At 40.9% G+C, this 17,928-nt stretch overlaps 2 protein-coding genes across 9 annotated transcripts in view; one reads left to right on the forward strand and one right to left on the reverse strand.

Annotated features, from left to right (window-relative positions):
• Positions 1-1,611: 1,611 nt before the first annotated feature.
• Positions 1,612-6,592, reverse strand: PIGM (phosphatidylinositol glycan anchor biosynthesis class M). Of its 2 annotated transcripts, XR_001292717.2 has the most exons (3): positions 5,591-6,592; positions 3,598-3,727; positions 1,612-2,001 (listed from the first exon to the last, which is right to left on the reverse strand). XR_001292717.2 is itself a non-coding variant. In XM_013943807.2 (2 exons), exons 1-2 carry the CDS (start codon positions 6,548-6,550, stop codon positions 1,897-1,899), a joined length of 1,065 nt encoding a protein of 354 aa, XP_013799261.2. In that variant the 5' UTR covers positions 6,551-6,592; the 3' UTR covers positions 1,612-1,896. The 2 variants fall into 2 exon arrangements, 1 of the variants encoding a protein (XP_013799261.2); XM_013943807.2 differs by lacking the exon at positions 3,598-3,727.
• Positions 6,593-6,834: 242 nt separating this feature from the next.
• Positions 6,835-17,928, forward strand: part of RGS7 (regulator of G protein signaling 7) — a 291,703-nt gene continuing 280,609 nt past the window's right edge. For 6 of the 7 annotated variants that reach the window (XR_010883712.1, XR_010883713.1, XM_067293359.1 and 3 more), the window contains exons 1-2: positions 6,835-7,299; positions 8,644-8,735. The gene's annotated coding sequence lies outside the window, so the exon portion shown is untranslated. Of the gene's footprint in view, positions 7,300-7,692; positions 7,792-8,643; positions 8,736-17,928 lie in introns of those variants that run through there. The other variant, XM_067293361.1, reaches the window with a different exon arrangement.

Here is a 17,928-nt window from a genome sequence, read left to right on the forward strand (position 1 = left end):
TTTCCTTTAGGCATTTCTTCCACAGAAGGAATATCACCATTTTCCATATGAAATAGTGAGGATCTCTTATCTGTCATTTCTTTATGTGCAAGCTACTCTTGCAATATATACAAAGGAGAGTACTTAGTTTCTTATATGAAAAGTTTTGTCTGAAGAGAATGTTAAAGGTTCAAAGTTAAGCTCTAAGAATTAGAAAAGGCTGGAGTTAAAGCTTTACCTATGCATTAAGGTTGCTTCCAATAGGCAACCTCTTGCATCTGCAGGGGCCCCTGCCTCAGTCAATGCCTGTGCCAGGCAGAAGAGTCTCATCACCATGGCTCTGTAATGGGAATCTGAAGATTTAGGGTTTTCTATTACTGCCTCTGATAGCGATTCCTGTATTTCATCTTATACAAATTACTTAATCTTTCTGTGCTTTATGTCTCTCATTGTAAAATAATGATAACACTACTTCCCACTGACATGGAAAATTGTATCGGCAAACTTGTATCTTTTGAGCAATTTAACAGTCTGGTGATTGAAGTTACGACAAGTTCAGAGACTCGGTATTGCTAACAGGTTAGCAGGAGTGTGCATAGACTGAAGAGATGATCAGGAGGAATTCCACTGACATAGAGCTACTATTGACTTATGCTGTTAAAATAGGAAAAATTTTGGTCTTTCTTGTATACGCTGGACAGCATGCAATGAAAAAGAGGCTTAGAAAGTGTTAGCAAATGCCTAAATAGCAAATGCTATATTTTTTTTAAATGAATGGATGTATTAAGTTCTTTACAGAAAAGTAACTTAAATTTAAATACATAACAATGGCACTACTTAATCAGGAGAAGTTTTTAACTTTGCAACACTTTGCCTAACATAAATGCAGTTCTCTGACATCATTCATCATTTAGTGATGGAAGCTACATCCTACATGAATAATGTGACCAAATCAGATTGTTGTAATGAAGATCACAAGACTGGTGAAATTTGCACATTCAAATATAGTCAGAATTTGTTCGTTCTTGAATGCATCTGTTACAATTCAATATCCTTGCTGCATATTCTTTTACTTTCCCTGCGCATCAAGATTTACGTGATTAAAGTCTTAGAGAATCACCAGTGGCTTTTGGGTGCTGAATATGAGAAACCTTTAAGAAACCTATTTTGCAGAGGGCAGCTCACTAAAAAACCTTGTTATTTAAAGGTGTCTTGACTGGGACAAGTTTCCTTTATACCTGTGTACATGCAGGTAAATGTTTAGATGTGTGCATATGGTGCATTTAAATGCACTCCTGAGCAAGAAAGTTGCACTGGTGTTTGGGTTTCAATCTGAGTAAATGCTTTGTCCGAAGTTGAGGCTAAACCTATTCAGTGATAAGGCTAACATAAAGATATACACTCTGAAGCTGTCTTTGAGAATTATATGAAGAATATACTTTTTGAGTTCTATGTATTTACTATACATGCTTGCAGCCCTTTTAAACAGATGACCCTTTCTCAGCTAAAAAAAAAAGGAATGATTTCTTGATGATTTATTGTCTTCAACATTTGCTTTTTCTACAAAACCTTAGGAAAAATGTTGGAATTTTCCCTTATTGTTAAATATAAAAGCTTCAAGGTACACTGCTTCTTTGAAAAAGAAAACTGATGAGCTCAGTTTGGAGCATATAATTACTGCCCTTACTACCAAAGAAATCAATACAGTGCCAGTGACAGACAGGGCAGTTGTTTAATACAGACCAAGGTACATGATTATTATGTCAGAGATGCTAATTTAGCAGGCTCATACTAACTTAATGAAGCACTAATTATTATATTTTGGTTAGCCTTGTTATTTTAGTAATCCCATTTATAAATGTTACAGAAATCAATGCTAAATGCTGAAACTTTGACTAAAGTCACCTGTGAATCCAGTCATGAGCCTTTGGACCATATGCTAAGTTCTAAAAGTTCTTTTCTTCTTTTCACTTCCACTTTCCACATCTTGTACTTGCATTTCAGGGCTGGTTTCAGTGCAATCTGTAAAATTTGGTCAAATGAGACACTTCAGATCTGTTGTGCATTTTTACCATTTTTTAAAAAATAGACAGTGTTACCGTTTTGAAGCCCCTGATAGGAAATGAAAACTAGCATTCAGTCACTTTCGTTCCTAATTACCAGGAGGAAAATGGACATTGTTGACTTACAAAACAACAGTTGTAAAAAGAGGGACTCATATTGGATTATTAAATTGATGACTGTGAATCTAAGTTTTTATGAAAGCCTTTTTATAACCTATTTATGCACGACTTTCTCAAATCATCACTGAAGGGCTGGTATTGACCCTTTATTGAAAGGCACTCTTTAGTCTGTATTGTCATAGAACTTTCCTTCTGAAGACCTCAAAATGATTTAACTACTAATGAATCAAGAACATATCTGTCATAAAGAAATTCTTCTTCCCTAAAAAACCCCATTACATTACTGTCATGAACACAGTAGCTCCAAATGCCACAGGTTTTTTTTGAAACTGGAAATGCTTTTTGGCATCCATTTACTTTCTTTTCCAATAGCAGGGAAGAAATAGGGGAAAGGTGTAGGAACAGAACATAATGTGGTCTACTAAACATATGCAAAGCATTGTTTTAGGGGAAGAAAAATACACCATTTGCAACAGAAAAATTGTCGACCAGGTAACCTGTGACTGAACACAAGCTATTGCATGCACCCTGGGATGGGGCGGGCACAGTCAGAGCTCTAAATCATGCTTTGGAAGATGTCAGCTCACAGTAAGTCTCTTCGGCTCCTGTTATGGGCAGCCTTGGTATTGCTGCAGAAAAGCCTCTTCGATCTTGTGATGAAAGGCTAACTGGGCATGTCATAACTCTACCTCGGAAAATAAACTGATGCAAGACACTCTTTCTGTTCACACACTCATAGCACATACAAAATGTTTTGGTGAATAAATAAAAAACTAAACTATTCATGGATGTAGCTTGTACCACCAGTCTTTTTACTGATAAACCTCTTGTGGAAGAGGCAGACAAGCTGGTATTAGAAATCTTTCCTCCTTCCATTCTTGGCAAAGCCAAAGGAAGGAAAACCAGTGCCATAGCTGTGAGACCTGCCTGAAAAATGACAAGTTTGTTAAAACCACATGCGCTTGCCTTATGAGAGTACTGGACTTAGAAACAGGAGAAGCCGAGGCTAGTCTGACCTGTGTGAGGTACCTAAGTGAGACCGGTGAGGAAAACCAAAAGGCCTGTCAAGCTTGGGAGTGGAACAAACCACCACCAGCCTAAGCATGAAAGTCACCCTTCCTCCTAATACAGTATAACGTTAGAATGGCTGAATTGGGCCACAGCAAACGCACTGTTAAACCTGCTGATAACACGCCCTTCGGCTCTGGCCACCGGTGGCTTGGGGCTTTCTCTGCTTTGATGTTACTGTCCTCAGTGGGGCCAAGCAGCAACAGGAAAATTTACAGAACAAACCCTACAATTCAGCCCCAAGATGTAGAACTAAAACCAGGAAAGGAAAATCTGTAGGTAAGAAAGACTTGGAGCTGCTGGCCTCAGGAGACCTCAGAATTCAAAGAGGCGGCATGCCAAGCACAAACCCAAAACACAGACTTACTTGGCCACATTCTTTTCCATCGATAATCTTAGGAATTCCACCGACTGGATTCATATTATTTTGCCTTGAAGCTCTGCTCCACTTCACACATTAAAAACTTTACTTTCCTGTAAGGCTAGGTAGGATGTAACTAAAAGATGAGGCAAATATGAAAATTTTTAGGTTAGATTTGGCATATGCCTATTTGAACTTAAGATTTTATTTAAAAACATATGGCCAGTCTCTTCCCCTGTCTAGAACTATGTAGACCAGACTCCACTTAGGATAAATTTGGGGAGAAAGAGTATTGACTCCAAAATGGCTCTCAGCTCCTCTCACTACTACCTAATACTCCATTCCACATCTTCTCATGTCTCATCTGGGAATAAGTACCTTATTTTGACAGGTTGCAAAGCTTGCTTTTTTAAAACTTTCCTTTCTTCTAGCAACTGCCCTGCTTTCTCAACCCCTTTCACTTTCTTTTTCATTTACTTTTAATAGCAGAGATACTGAACTACTGAGAAACTGTATTTTCAGTTTCCTTCTGGTATAAACTCTTATGCTTTGGGGATATAGTTGCCTCTCTAGACAACTATACTATATCTATACTGTGACTCTATTTGCATTTGTTACAGTTAATATCCACAACAACTGTCAGCCTGTAATTTAAAGCAGAGGCCTGTTTTTTAGATCATGGCAGCAAGGAACACAAATATTTTTACTTTATACATTTATGTGATCCAAGACAGGTATTTGGAAAGATATTCCTGAATGGCAAGGGGAAAAAGTCTGTTCAAAAATTCAAAGAGCACTGAAAAGGAAAAAGAGTAGGGTATTCAAATCATCAAATAAATTATAAAGTTCCGAAGAGTTAAACAATACTGCAAAACAATCACTTTTTCCTACTTTGCTGAAGAAAGACTGGGTACAGTCACAAACATTGTGTAACCAAAATGTTAGTGTGAGAAAAAAAAGATCTGAGTGTATACATTAAGTGATTGTCTTATATTTATTCATTAGCTTAACCCTTGCGAAACAAAACCCCTTGCTTCACCCTTGCAAAAACAAAGAAACAGAATCAAACCCCACTTACTAACATACAAGACTGCTGAACTCCAACATCCCTTTATAATCTATGTTTTCCTAGACAGAGGCCCCAGTCCTCAAACAACAAAGAATAAAGCAAAATAATAACAAAGAGAGACATATGAGACCAAAAGGATGTCAAGAAACAGGAAGAGCAGGGCGGCTCCAGAACAGGGGACGAGCCGGGGGCTGAGGGTGAGCCCAGAGCAGGCAGTGCCCTCACTGACCAAGGTGCAGTGGACATGTCATATGGACATGGCAGGCAGAGGTGGGTGCTGGTAACATGGTCCATCAACAACCCCAGGCATGGCAAGTCAGGGGAGTCCAGTCAGGAGCAGCAGGAGCTGGGGGCAGAGACAGGACTGGAGGACAGGCGGGTCCAGTGTCCATCCAGGAGACAAGGCTACAGCGTAGTTTCAATGTCCATCCCAGAGAGACAAGGCCAGAGTCACGGACATCTGCTCAGTGCAATTAAGGCCTATTAGCGTCCTCAGGGCCCTGACAAAGGATTATTTACATAGGACATGCTTTAGTACAAGGAACATACATTGACATTAAACCAGCTGCTGGTGGTATGAAAAGCCTCCTTAAACAGTGGCGCTGTTTCTGGATTTTGGCTTGTTTATTACTGTTGTTTGGGTTTTTCAGCCACTTGTGCTCCTTTTTGGTAATGGGAAATAATCTGAATGAGTATGAAGGTATTAATAAAAAGGAAAAGCAAGCCTGCCAACCATATAAGTAAGAAAGTGTTATATCCTTTAAACTCCAGAAAGTATGCGGGAGCGAGCCACAGGCCTTGTCCAATGAACCACAAAGAGAGAAGCAGTACACCCTGATGCCAGGACATCCTAATACTAGGTATTATGAGGGGCAAAAGGCAGAGATACCAGACAAAATACTGGGATGTGCATACTTTGTTAAAACTCACAAAAATAGCAGTGTGTAGGAAACAACAGAAGGCAAGGTCTCTGTAAAACGCTATGGACACAACCAGGAGCAGAAGCAGCTGGGGCAGGAAGGCTGCGAGCCCAAGGGCAAAACTCCATTTGCTCTCTGCAGTTAAATACAACATGTAGAAATAGGGAGAGAAGTTATGACGGATATCCCTCCTGGTCAGGTGGTAGAGGTAGGCATGCTCCAAAAACTCCCAGCCGTAGAGGTAGTAAAACACAACGGTCAAGGCACCCAGCACAGATCCAGCAACTGTTCCAAAAAGCAGCACGTCGCGGTTTACGAGGAGCTGCCAGAGGTACCTGAGCAAGGGAAACCTTGCCCTTCCGCAGCGCCCCGCGTTCGCGGCCCCTCCGCTGCCGCGCCGCTTGCTCTGGCCCTGCAGATGCAGCGCGATGGGCAGCGCGTAAGTCAGCGGGTATATCTTCAAGTGCACGGCGAGCCCGTAGCAGGCAGCGGCCTTGCCCATGCTGCCGCCCTCCGTGTAGTAGAGGGCAGCGAGCACCAGCAGGGCCACCAGGGCCTCGGCGTTGCCGCGGCTGGACACAGCCATGGGCAGGGGGTTGAAGAGCCAGGCCGCCGCGCAGCAGGTGCAGGCCGGGCCGGCGGCCGCGCCGCGCCGCAGCAGGGCCCGGTAGGCCACGCCGGCGGCCGCCAGGTCCCCGGCCACGAAGAGCAGCTTCCCGAAGGCCTCGGCCAGGTGGACGCTGGGCGTGAGGAGCCAGGCCAGCAGCGGCGTGTAGCGGTAGGTGGCCCGCGCGTAGGGCGAGCGCCCCGCCGTCACCAGCCGCGCGGCGTCCGTGAACACCCGGTAGTCGACGTCGGTGTAGCGCACTCGCAGCGCCGCGTCCTGCCGCGCCCCGTACAGCACCAGAGCCAGCCTCGCCGCCAGCGCCGCGCCCAGCGCCCAGCGCAGCCCCGGCCACCGCGCCGCCATCGCCCCGCGCGGCAGCGGGCAGCGCCCGGCCGCCGTGGGGAGGGGAAGGGGGCACAGGCAGCTCCCGAGTCCGCCGCTGGCTTCCGCGTGCAGAGGGGGCGGCACCGCGCATGCGCCCGCGGCGGCCGTTGGCGTTGGCGTTGGCGTTGCCGTTGCGCGGCGGCGGCAGCGGCGGCGCGTGCGCGCTGCGGAACTGAAGCCGTTGCCCTGAGGCGCCGCGGCGGTGGCACGGCGGCGCGTAGCGGGGACGAGTCCTGTGCCGCTCCTCAGAGCCCCCCCGCGGGTCGAGGCTGCGGGCACGGGCGTCCCGGGCGCTGTGAGGCGGCGGGGGGTGGGCGCCACCGTGCTGCCCGCCGCTGCCCCCGAGCGCCGGGCTTGGCGGGGCGGCCGGGGCCGGGGGCGGTGGCGTTGCGCATCCGCCCTGCGCTTCGAGCGGGAGCGTTGTTGCTGCCTGTGTCTGTCCGGGTGCCCCGCGGTGCCCCGCGCCTCCGCCGGAGAGCCGTAACGGGATAAAAACCTCGGTCGAGAGCCAGAGGCAGGGCTGCAGCGCCTCCCCTGCCGCGAGCCTGCTGCACCCTCTCAGAGCGGGGGGCAGCAACCGCTCCGCGGCTCGGTTCTGTAAGGCGCCACAGGCAGGGCCGCACCGCACGCGGTGCTGGTTAAGTAGGGATAAAAACCCCCCATGTTATTTACCTTCTACAAATGGCCATGTTTTGCCTAGGCTTGTGAGTTCCCTCTAAAGCACTTAGGTAAGCTTCCGTCCATATTAAATTTCTCATTTGTTCACATTGGGAATACAGTACCATGAAAGAGTTTAGAAAGAGGAAATTGCAATAGAGAAATAAGTTCCCCAGTATTTTGAGTTTTATTGTATGTCTTCTGAAATAGTCTTGCTGTTCAGATTTTGGCCATATATTGTATCCCAAACTTGAATTGTGGCTGATTGAAAAGTATGTACTTACTGTTTTTCAGTATTGTGTGTTTCATATTAGAACTGAGTGGGGGTTTTTTGGGAGACATTCATCAAAAAATGTGCGTTTGCTTATTTAGCAATTATTTGCACTGCATTCTCTTTGCTGAATAGTTTCAGTTGGAAACATTTTTGGAGATGCAGGGTGCCTGGTTCACACCGCTTCCAGATAAGAATCTGCTTTTTATCTGTTTTGGGAGCACTCAGTTATTGGAGAACTGGGAGCAAATTTTTGCATTTGGCACAGAAGCCTTGGAGAGCGTTTAAACTGGTAGGCTATTCTGGAGACAAAAGATATTTCTGTTTGTGTGCATACTGTTATTCTTTTTTTTTCTGTTAAGACTGCTTCACTTTGCATAATAATACAGTGGCATATAGGCTGAGGTGTCCAGCTGGAGAAGCATACTAACTAGTGAAGCTGGATAATCAGTTTTTCTTTATCTCTACAGGTCACTATATATTTAGATATTATATGCTAAACTGGACTTCTTCAACAGGAAAGAACAAGAGCTCTCTCCCTTGGCTTACCACACAACAACATTAAGTCCTAAAACTGCTGGTTAGGATATTTGTGAGATGGGGCATGAGGGTGCCAGTTGCTACTCCATTAATAATTGCATGCTCACTACTGCTGTCCTACTCTAGAACAGGAAAGATTGATAACATACTTGATCTCTTTCCTCCTTTTATGTATCTTGTCATAATGGCTGGGACACTTATGTCAACTTATCCTGTATTGGGCCCAAGATACCTCCTGGTAATGTTAGGAGACAGAAACTGATAGAATCACTTGGACTGAGATAAAAGTGTAAAGAAAAATGTGTATAGGGATGTTCACTTCTAAGTTTTTGTTTCAGGAAGGTTATTACTTGCGAGGAACTATTCTTGTCCTCTCCCTATTTTCTCCCAGGATTATTTGTGATTCTTCTGTTAATTCTTTGAATCGAATACATTTTACTATTTCAGATTCTTTGAGGAAACTGTTTATTGTCAGAACAGAATTAACTGCAGTTTATTTGCTGATGAAGCGTCTGAGTTAGATGATATTAGTTAAATAATATTAGTTTAAAAAAAATAGCAGTTTGCTGGTCTCTTAAATTCTCTTCTTTGTCTGCTTTGACAGCCTGTTTTAGGACAAAACTTTTAATCTCTTCTGAAGTCCGTAGAACCTGCACGGCTGTCCCTAGTGACTGTCTGGATTCTAAAGAAGAAAAGGTAGGTAATGTAATTCTAAAGGGTTATGAAATTAATAAAAGAGAAAAGCTGCCTTAGCTATTGTTGTATACAGCATGACTGTATGACATTGCCTGAGCTGGAAAAGGAATTGATTTTCCGTATCAATAATTTAACATCTTGAAATAAGCTTGAAGTTCTTCAGAGAATTAAGGTTTTCTTCAAAAACATGTTTGGTTTCAGATTCGATAAGCAGCTTGCTTAACCTGATTTATCATGCACTGTAGACTTTCATGCAGGAAGGAAGGCAGTTTTATTAAAGTTGTAAATCTGTTGTTCCTGTAAAATGCTGCTTTTATTTATACAAGCCACCCAAAGACACGTTTAGAAAATGTTAGGAGATAAAAACTAATAGAACCACTGGGATTGCAGCTGATTGATTCTGTTGCACGTGAAGATACAAACAGCATGAAGAAAAGTGTGGAGTCAGACTAATCATGTATAAAATATGAATTAAATAGAAATATGTATTTGCATATATGCATATATGCAAACACACACATATATATATAAACATTTTTTTCCATTACTTGCCATGCATTTGGTTTACAGAGTCTCAAAGGTAGTATAAACTGGGGTCAGATGTATATGTTTATCTGTTTCATATTAATGAGAACAGGTGATAATCCTGATCTCAAATATAACTTCACCACATTCCTCTTCTGTAGTAGGGAGATATTCAGCAGCAAAGTCCAGGAACTACCCCTAATGCCCTATTGTTACTTAACATTTACATACCAGGAGTAACAATGAGAGGACAGTGAAACTAGGGCCTTGTTATCCAAAGTGCTGTATAGCCCAGCAGATAGTCTTACCAGCTGAAAACTAATAGCTAAGTGGAGGATCACAACTGGTGACTGAGCGAGACAGTGGCAAGATAAATCCTGGTCAGTCAGAAACAGTCCTGTGCTTTGCTGTCCGTTTACTATCCACACTATGGCAGATGATGAGTTTTGCAGTGGGATAAGCAAACCACTGAGGCTGCTCTCATTGACTACATGAAGATGAGTGTACAGTTAAAAAATAGGTCTGATGGATATAGCAGGGCTAAATATTGGAGGCACTAATAGGTTAAGTTTGAGAACTTGGAGGAGAACAAGGGGGTGAGTGAAGGGATGTGAAGGAGTCAGCAATGAACTGGAAGATGATTCTGGTAGCAGTGCTTTGTAGTAATGTAAGGAAGACGTGGTGATTGGTATCAATGCTAGGAAAGAGAGAGCAGTTTGGTTGCACAATGGTGGGAGCCTTACTGAGATTCAGGTAGCCTGGAAATTTAAACAAAGTCAGATATCTGAAAATTCATGGAAGAAAGAGCAGTAAGAGGCGTTGCCTGCAGAAGGCAGTCAGAGGACCTCTTCACATGCCTTATTTGTAGCTCATTATACTAAGATCTTGAGGTGAAGCACTTCTCATACAAGTCTATTCTGCAGTTACCTGGTCTTAACTGTTAGCTATGCCTTGAGATGTTGTTGTTGAGTTAGGAGATAAAATTTGATTGTAACAATTAATAATAATGTTTATAGATTGCCTAACCCTGTGTGTGCTGTGACATTAAGTGTGTATGTGTGTAAGATGTCAGCCAAGCTGAGTATTTAAGGTACACAGGGAGAAAGACTTTGGAATATAGCTGATATATGGTGTTCAGACTTGGGAAAGGGAAGTCCACTGGACTGTAATTTATTAGGGCTCCTTTTTCTGTTATCTTGTTATTTTTATACAATTTTATATTTTGTTATCTTGCTCTTTTTTTTAAACAGTATCTTTGTTATTTTGTTGTCTTGTTATCTTCCTTTTTTGTTATCTTGATTTTTGAATCTAGAATGTTTCCTTACATGAGAAGTACTCCTGCTTAATATATTTATCAACTGACAGTAAATATTTGATAAGGTGGTTAGTACAACATGTTTCTTGCAGCACATGAAATTTGATAGAAAAAGTGAATAGCACTTATGTTAGATATTTTGGGCTTGATAAAATAAATAATTTTTGTGCGTATAATTGATGCCTTTCAAATATTTGTGTTATAGATTCAGATATTACTGGCAAAAGGAAAGTATGGTTAAGGTTACGTAATGACTGCTTTAATACTGGAATGAATAATACAAGAAATTTTGCAAAAATAAGTTGAAAAAACCCATTAGATATCTTCACAGAGGAAAAACACTGTTATAGATGTAAGGTCACCACTGTTCCCTTGAGTTTTTCTGTTAATGTGTTTACTTAATACTGCTTGATAAACGTGTACACTTGTTGATGCTAAAAATGTGGCTATTCAGAGAATGTGATCTGACTTGTAAAGGAAACTGTTCTTCACCACACTGTGCTTTTGCACAATATGCTTTAAGTGGTGTTTGTGGAGTTCTACTTGCAGTAGTTATGCAGATTGTATGTCAATGTAGGAAATTGCTGGGAATTCTGGCTGGAGATTTGCCAGAAAACTAGAGCTCTCAAGAGCTCCTGCAAGTTGTGTGAGAAAGGTGACAGACGCTATTGAAGATGCTGTTAGTGGTCCCACAAGATGAAGGACTGCAGTAGGAGGAACTGCATATTACCCCAAGCATCCTACTTGTAAGTGGTGTGGTCAGAACCTGCCCCTTTTCCCAGGCAGTGCCAGGGATCCAGCTGTCTTGCACAGAGCCACTGAATACCAGGCTTTGCTGTTCTGTGGCGATGTTCATGTTTTCAGTTATTTATACAGGTACTAATCTTTACCCAAAAGTCTACTTGTAGTCTCAAACTAAATCTCACAGAGTTGACTGGGTTGTACATTAGGGACAGTCCTCAGCCTCACTATTTATTATGCTTTTGGGCACCAAATGGAATTCCAAGTATGCTTTTTTTCTTCCAGTAAATACAAAGATTAGTTCTTATACCTCTGCCTAGGTAGAGCAGTTATGTTATGTGGTACTAAAAGGTTTCTAAAATTACTTAATAAAAATCAATTATGCAGTTTTCTGCTTTTATCTTTTTGGTCAAAACTAATCAATGCATCAGAGAAGTTAATATCTTCATTTCTTTTATATTGTGTGAGCAAAAAAAAACCTTAAAGAGCTGCCTCTCCTTCTCAGCAATAAACATCTTAATGCTTCTTCTGTCAATAATCCTGATAACATTGTTGTGCTTATTTTCAATACCAGCTACAAACACTGAAAAATAATAATAATAAAAAATCACTAACCCTTTCTCTTCTTTCCTCTGGCTTCCTGATGGTATTCTGGTCTGGTCACAGTGAAAACAAAGGGAAGATGGGGCATAATGCAGACAGGGTACGGGGTCAGTGGAAGTGGCTGCTTCCCATTGAATAATGTTAGCTTTCCTTGAGGAAATTGCAGAGGATGTGCTTGGGTGAGGGGTCCTTGCTCTCCTACCACCTACTCTTTTGAGCTGACATAATGCCTTGGGGAGCTCTTCACAGAAGAAAAGAAGACTGAAACAGTATGTCATGAGAAAGTTTTGAAGAAATTCATGCCTGTAAACACTGTCTTGGAGAAACAAGTGTTAGGGAGCCCTAGTAAGTGGAGAAATGGGTAATCCTCTGGCCTTCCCAAAGCTTGCTTTGCTTCCATGTGTAGCTAATCTCTACCCAAGCAGAAAAGATCTGGATTCAGAAATGACTCTTCTATTGGCTTTGCTCGTAAAAGAGTGTTCTGGACAATGCTTGGTACCGTTAGCTGAGTATACAGTGTGTGAAAAAATATGAATAAAAATTATCTGGGTTTCCATGTCTATCTAATCCTCCAAAAGTTTTGCAAAACCAATTGTTCTCTGTTGCATACAACTTCAGATACTCCCTCTGGAAGGGGAATGAGGCATTCTTTCCCTGCTGTGCTTTTGGTCTTAATCAGTAAGGGGATTCCTTGCCTTATGTCAGGAGTATTTTAAAACTGGTTAAATATCTTTGGGGATTAAATGACTATACGACTACTCTCTTGTGCCTTGTATTAGGGTCTCCTAAATATATTATTGTCTCCTAAATAATATTGGGAAATAAAGTCCTCAGTTTTTTAAACAAGTTTTAAATGCATTTTATAGAAAGACAAGCATGTGTATTTCTCATGCTTTCATTGTCTATATTTTTTTTGCCAGTCATATAGATCTCTTTGAAAATTTGTCCTTGAGTAACAATTCCACTTTATTATTCCTTTTGTGGTATCATATTCTATTGTGCATAGATGCTAAGATGCGGTTATGTCTGTGTGGCTGTACACCGCCATATGCTAAAGAGACTCTGTCCTAGAGACTTAGCTGTAGAGGGTATGTCCTTCAGTAGCTCTCCATGGGAATTCACTTTTTTTTTTCAGTTACTAAATAGCATTCTCCATCTCCTAAATGTTTATTTAGCGGCTCTTTGTTCAGAGTCTGATAATTACTTGACTAAGTTAGTTGCATGTGGAAACATTCTGTTCTGCCTTTTGACATGTTATGGTCTCAGAAAGTGGTGCTTCTGTGGAATATAATTACCTGCTGGCAAGGTTGGTACTGTCTTTGGTGCCAGGCAGTTACAATTCTGTCTCTACTTCTCACACTTCCTTGTTATATAGGATGATACTGTCCTCTAACTTTACGTACATCTGTCTTAACTAAGTCTTCAGAGCTTCTTCATTCACTGTTGACTCAAAATGACATTTCTACCATCAGTTTGTTTTTCGGTTTTCCCATTTGGTGCTCGGGAGTACGTTTTCCTTCATGCACATGCTCAGGGATACTGCCTGGCCCCAGATGCTCCGCAGGTCTGCTGCACCTGTATCAGAAGTTAAAGGCAGACTCCATTGCTATGAACACTCAGTGTTTCAGTGGTAAAACTCCTAACATAGAAAAGTAAAATCATCGTAGTGAATACAAGGAAGCTGTGTTTTTAGACTTCAGACTGTATGCAGTGGTCTAGATCTGTGGTAAATGATGGAAGTGGCAACAGACGTGTCGCTTTTTCCAGCATTTGGCTTACTTCATACTGATTATTGTTCAGTTTCAATATTTGTCCTTGCTGACTGTCACATTGCTGAATTTGCAAGGTTGTTGCCAGAATTTGAGTCTGCTGATATAAACTTTGCGTACGTGTAAATAGAAATTCAGCCAATCATTATCCTGTGTCAGAGCAGATCTTGCTTTATTTATGTACAGTGGGAGATTAAGAGAGATTGCGTTTTGAGAAAAAGAGGACAGATATATCTGATTCCCATTTGATAAATCTTTCAAAGAGTTGATGGCATCAAAAGAACACAGCACAACAATGTCCGCAGGACAAGTTCTACATTAGGTTGAAATATTGATGCAATGAAAAGTAAGTAACACTGGCTTTCCTTATTTAGGGTGCTTTGTATTTGTACAAATTGTAAAGTAATTATTTCTATAAAAATGGCAAGTCAATCAGCAGTTGATACTTATCAAGGGCCTGTGCTATTTTAGGATGATATAAATCTTCAGAGTTCCCTGATGGCAAGACTTGAAGAACCCGGACTGGGACAGTGCAAAGTTAAAATTGTGTTGAACTGTGGCTCATGCTTCTAGAAAATGTATAAATTATTTGAAATGAATTCTACTGTTTAAATGCATAGTTTCAAAGGTATTTCTGGGGTAACTGTGTATTTCTTGAGAATTAGAAGAAAATAAAAACTTTCTGCTATATAAGTCATGCTTTAGTAATTTTTAGCTAGCATAAAGCAGAGGCAGTTGAAAAGTCAAACTTCTGCATCAGTGAACCTGTGGACTTCTTCAGGAAGTCTGCTCTATCATGTGTTAGTCTTTGAGTCACTGGCTGCTTTACAATTGACATATAAAGATAGTTTTCCTTTTTGAGAGCCAGGCAATCCCCAGGATTGTCCAGGAAAAAAATGAGCAGAACTTGCTCTGGGGATGCTCTCCCCTTAGCACCATCAACACCAGAAAGATTCATTTATTCAGTATCCCTTTTGATGTTCCTCTGTCTGAATTTGAAAGTTCAATCTTCTATGAAGCAAGAATACTTCAAGTGAAAAGAGATACCATGTTCAGACCTGAGTTCCACATGTATCTTTTGATGTCCTATAAAGGTAAAAAGATCAAGTCCTTGTGTGTATTTTCTAATGGAAATACATCAGCCAGTATCTCTGACCCCTTGGGGAATTCTTAAGAACGTCAAAAGTGCATGATAGGACGTAATCTTTAAGCCTCAGTTCAGAATATTTCATCCATTTTTCCTTATACTTCTCGGAGATGCCATGGTTGTGGCTTTGCCAGTGGTATGGTAATCACAGGGACATCAGGCATTTCTGTGAGAATGCTTTTAAAAAACAAAACTAAGCAAGCTTTCACATAGAACTAGTGAAAGTTCTAATAGCTAATTCTAATCTAGATTATTAATTTTTAATTTATATGGCAAATAGTAATGCATTCCATACACTGTTTCTCAAACCCTAACTACTTACAAACAAGTATTGGTGAAACAAATGTTAAAAGCAGTTTATTGCCAGAGTAATCAAAATTGGTGGTTGTCTTTGTGTGGACCCTTAGAATCTCTGGCCTTAACCCTCCAATTTTCCAAGATACTCTTAAAAACATAACTTTTCATTAATGTTGGAATCCTGGCAACCTTTTCTATGAATTGAACAATGTTTTGTCAACTAGGCTTTGATTGCTATGGAGATATTTGAAAAATGACAGGTGCTCCCATAAGACTGGGGGGTTAGGTACAGGTAGGTAAGCAGGAACCTTGAGTGTTTTAAACACTGTCCTTCTGCCCTGCTCAGAACATACATAATCAACATTGTAGTGATGGCATAGAGTAATGATCCAAGTTCATTCCTGTATATCTTTTGTTGGCCTAGATCTTCTGTCCTTGCTGTAGATCTCACTGTTATGATGAGAGAGGTGGGTAGGAAAGAGAGCTGCAGGAAAGAGCTACCTGCAGATGGTGGTGGTGAAGCTAAGTATTTTGCAGGTGTATGCTTCATGCTAGTGACAGTAGTACCAAGAAGATCAAACACCATATAGATTTGTCAGTTAACTTGAGAAAAGCAATCCCACTATGTACTCAAGTAGGGACATGCTTGCAGTAGCATCTATAATAACCCTGGGAGCAGTTTGTGCAATATGTATGTTCTCACTTGGTCTTCAGGAAGCTGCCTTGGGGATTAACAAAAAGCAAGGGAGGAGATGACAGAATAAACAATTTGCTGTAAAACGGGAAGTCCAGCTTAGAACTGAAAATTTTCCTGCTTCTTGAAATCTGAAGGTTTTTTAAAATATAAATTGAGCACATGTATGTCAGTGTAGAGTGGGTTGGGCATGTGATAGACTTGCTCACTATAGCATTCTTGTTCTAGTCCGTTTTTGTCCATTTTTGGACAAAAGTCCATTCTTGCCCATTTTTGATTTTTCTGGACCTGAAAGATGAGGAAGACTGGTGGGGTGTTGGTGGTAAGTGCTAAGTCTGGCCTTGATTGCAGCATAATCCTTGTAGAGGAGACAGCAAATGAACCTCCATGTTCAGAACAAATCATAAAGCAGAAGTGAAATATAATCAGTACATTTGTGTGAGGTGTTTACTTTGAGATAATATTTACTTATATGCTGGAGCACACTCCTCTATTGCATGGACAAAAGCACACCCAATAAGCCTGCTCTGAAGGGTTCTTTATTTTCTAAAGGTAAACATTTTGTAGTATGTGGGGGAAGGGGAGGCAAATGTGGGCAAAAATGTGGGGCAAAATGTTGATTATCATTCTTCACAGCAATTTGAGTGCATTGGCTTTTTTTTTTTTTTTTAACTTCTCCGTGTACGTCATAGCATATCTTTGATTACATATTAGCATATGTGGTGATGCTACTGTAATTCTCTGAAAGTCCGATGAACAATTACAACATGAATTACTCAGTTTTTCCATAGTGCTTTTTACTTGAATGTATAAGCATATAAAATTGAAAGCAATCAAATTAAACTTGGCAGACAGTTGCTAGTTTAAATTTTATTCAAGGAAAGTAACTATCAGAAATAAGATTGAAAAAATAGTCCTCAGTAATATTGAAAGTCTTACCTCTTTTTTTAAAGTTAGTTTAAAAAGTTTTTCGGTCAGCAGTAATGATTCCGTGACTCAGTTGTTGATCTGAGTGTCATTAAGGATAGTCTCCAACCTCTGCTCCCAGAAGGCCTAGACAAATCTATTTGAAGGTGATAATGAGTTAAAGATTTATAGCAATAGAGAGGGAAATATAGAAGGGGGAGTTTTAAAGCTAATGTCTTGCCCACTTGAATTACTACCTTTAGAGGTTAGTTTATAACAAAGAATTTTATGAAGTATTGAATTTCACAGACTACTTAACTCTGTTCCCATATAAACTTAAGCCTTCATTCTTTCCACCTTTGCAGAATACCTTTAGAAGTTTAAATCTATATAGGTGAAAAAAGTGCTAAAACCAGTCTTTGGTTCTTCAGCACAAAATATGATACACTACAATAATATTTCCATTTTATTCTTGGAACAAGATAATGCAGAATATCAGATTTGTGGGTGTGTAGACAGTCTCTAGTAATATTTAAGTCAACAGTGAACTCTTCTGCAGAGTTGTAACTGCTGACCACCAGTTTGCTGAAAGACCTTAAGAAGATTTAAGAACAGACTGGCTTTCAGCATGCTGTTGCTTTAGGAAGGGCTTAGATATATTTATGCAGTATACAACTGAATAAAAGTGGCCTAGGTTTACCATACCTAATGTTAGCTTCTAAAAGTTAGATGTGTAGCCTAAGCTAGCTTTCTAGGTTCCCTCTATAACTAATGGAAAGAGGTATGTACCTCCAGATAGCCAGAACAGATGAGTCCGTCAAAATGTGACTGACAGAAAAAGGTAGATGGGAAAAATGCTTTGTTCGTTTGCTACTTCCATATACTCATATAATGAATCATAAGATGTGAGAAATCCCTTCCTCAGATCTTTTAAGGCAGGCACTGATAGTTCTGTACCACGAGCTTTAAGATTATAATGCCTAGCACCTATCTTTCCTACTCAATCTGAAACATGTATTTATAGATATTGTCATATTAGAACTGGGAAGAAAAAACTGCAGTCAACTTACCTGCTGAAAGAAAGCAGAGATTTCTCTAAAGGATCTTCTCTTCCATGTTGTTCTCAGATATTTTTAGCATTCCAGTCATTAATGTGGTTCCTCTGTTCTTAGAGGAAGAACACCCAGTCAGCTTCA

Source organism: Apteryx mantelli, chromosome 3 (assembly GCF_036417845.1).
Source record: "Apteryx mantelli isolate bAptMan1 chromosome 3, bAptMan1.hap1, whole genome shotgun sequence".
Classification (NCBI taxonomy): domain Eukaryota; kingdom Metazoa; phylum Chordata; class Aves; order Apterygiformes; family Apterygidae; genus Apteryx; species Apteryx mantelli.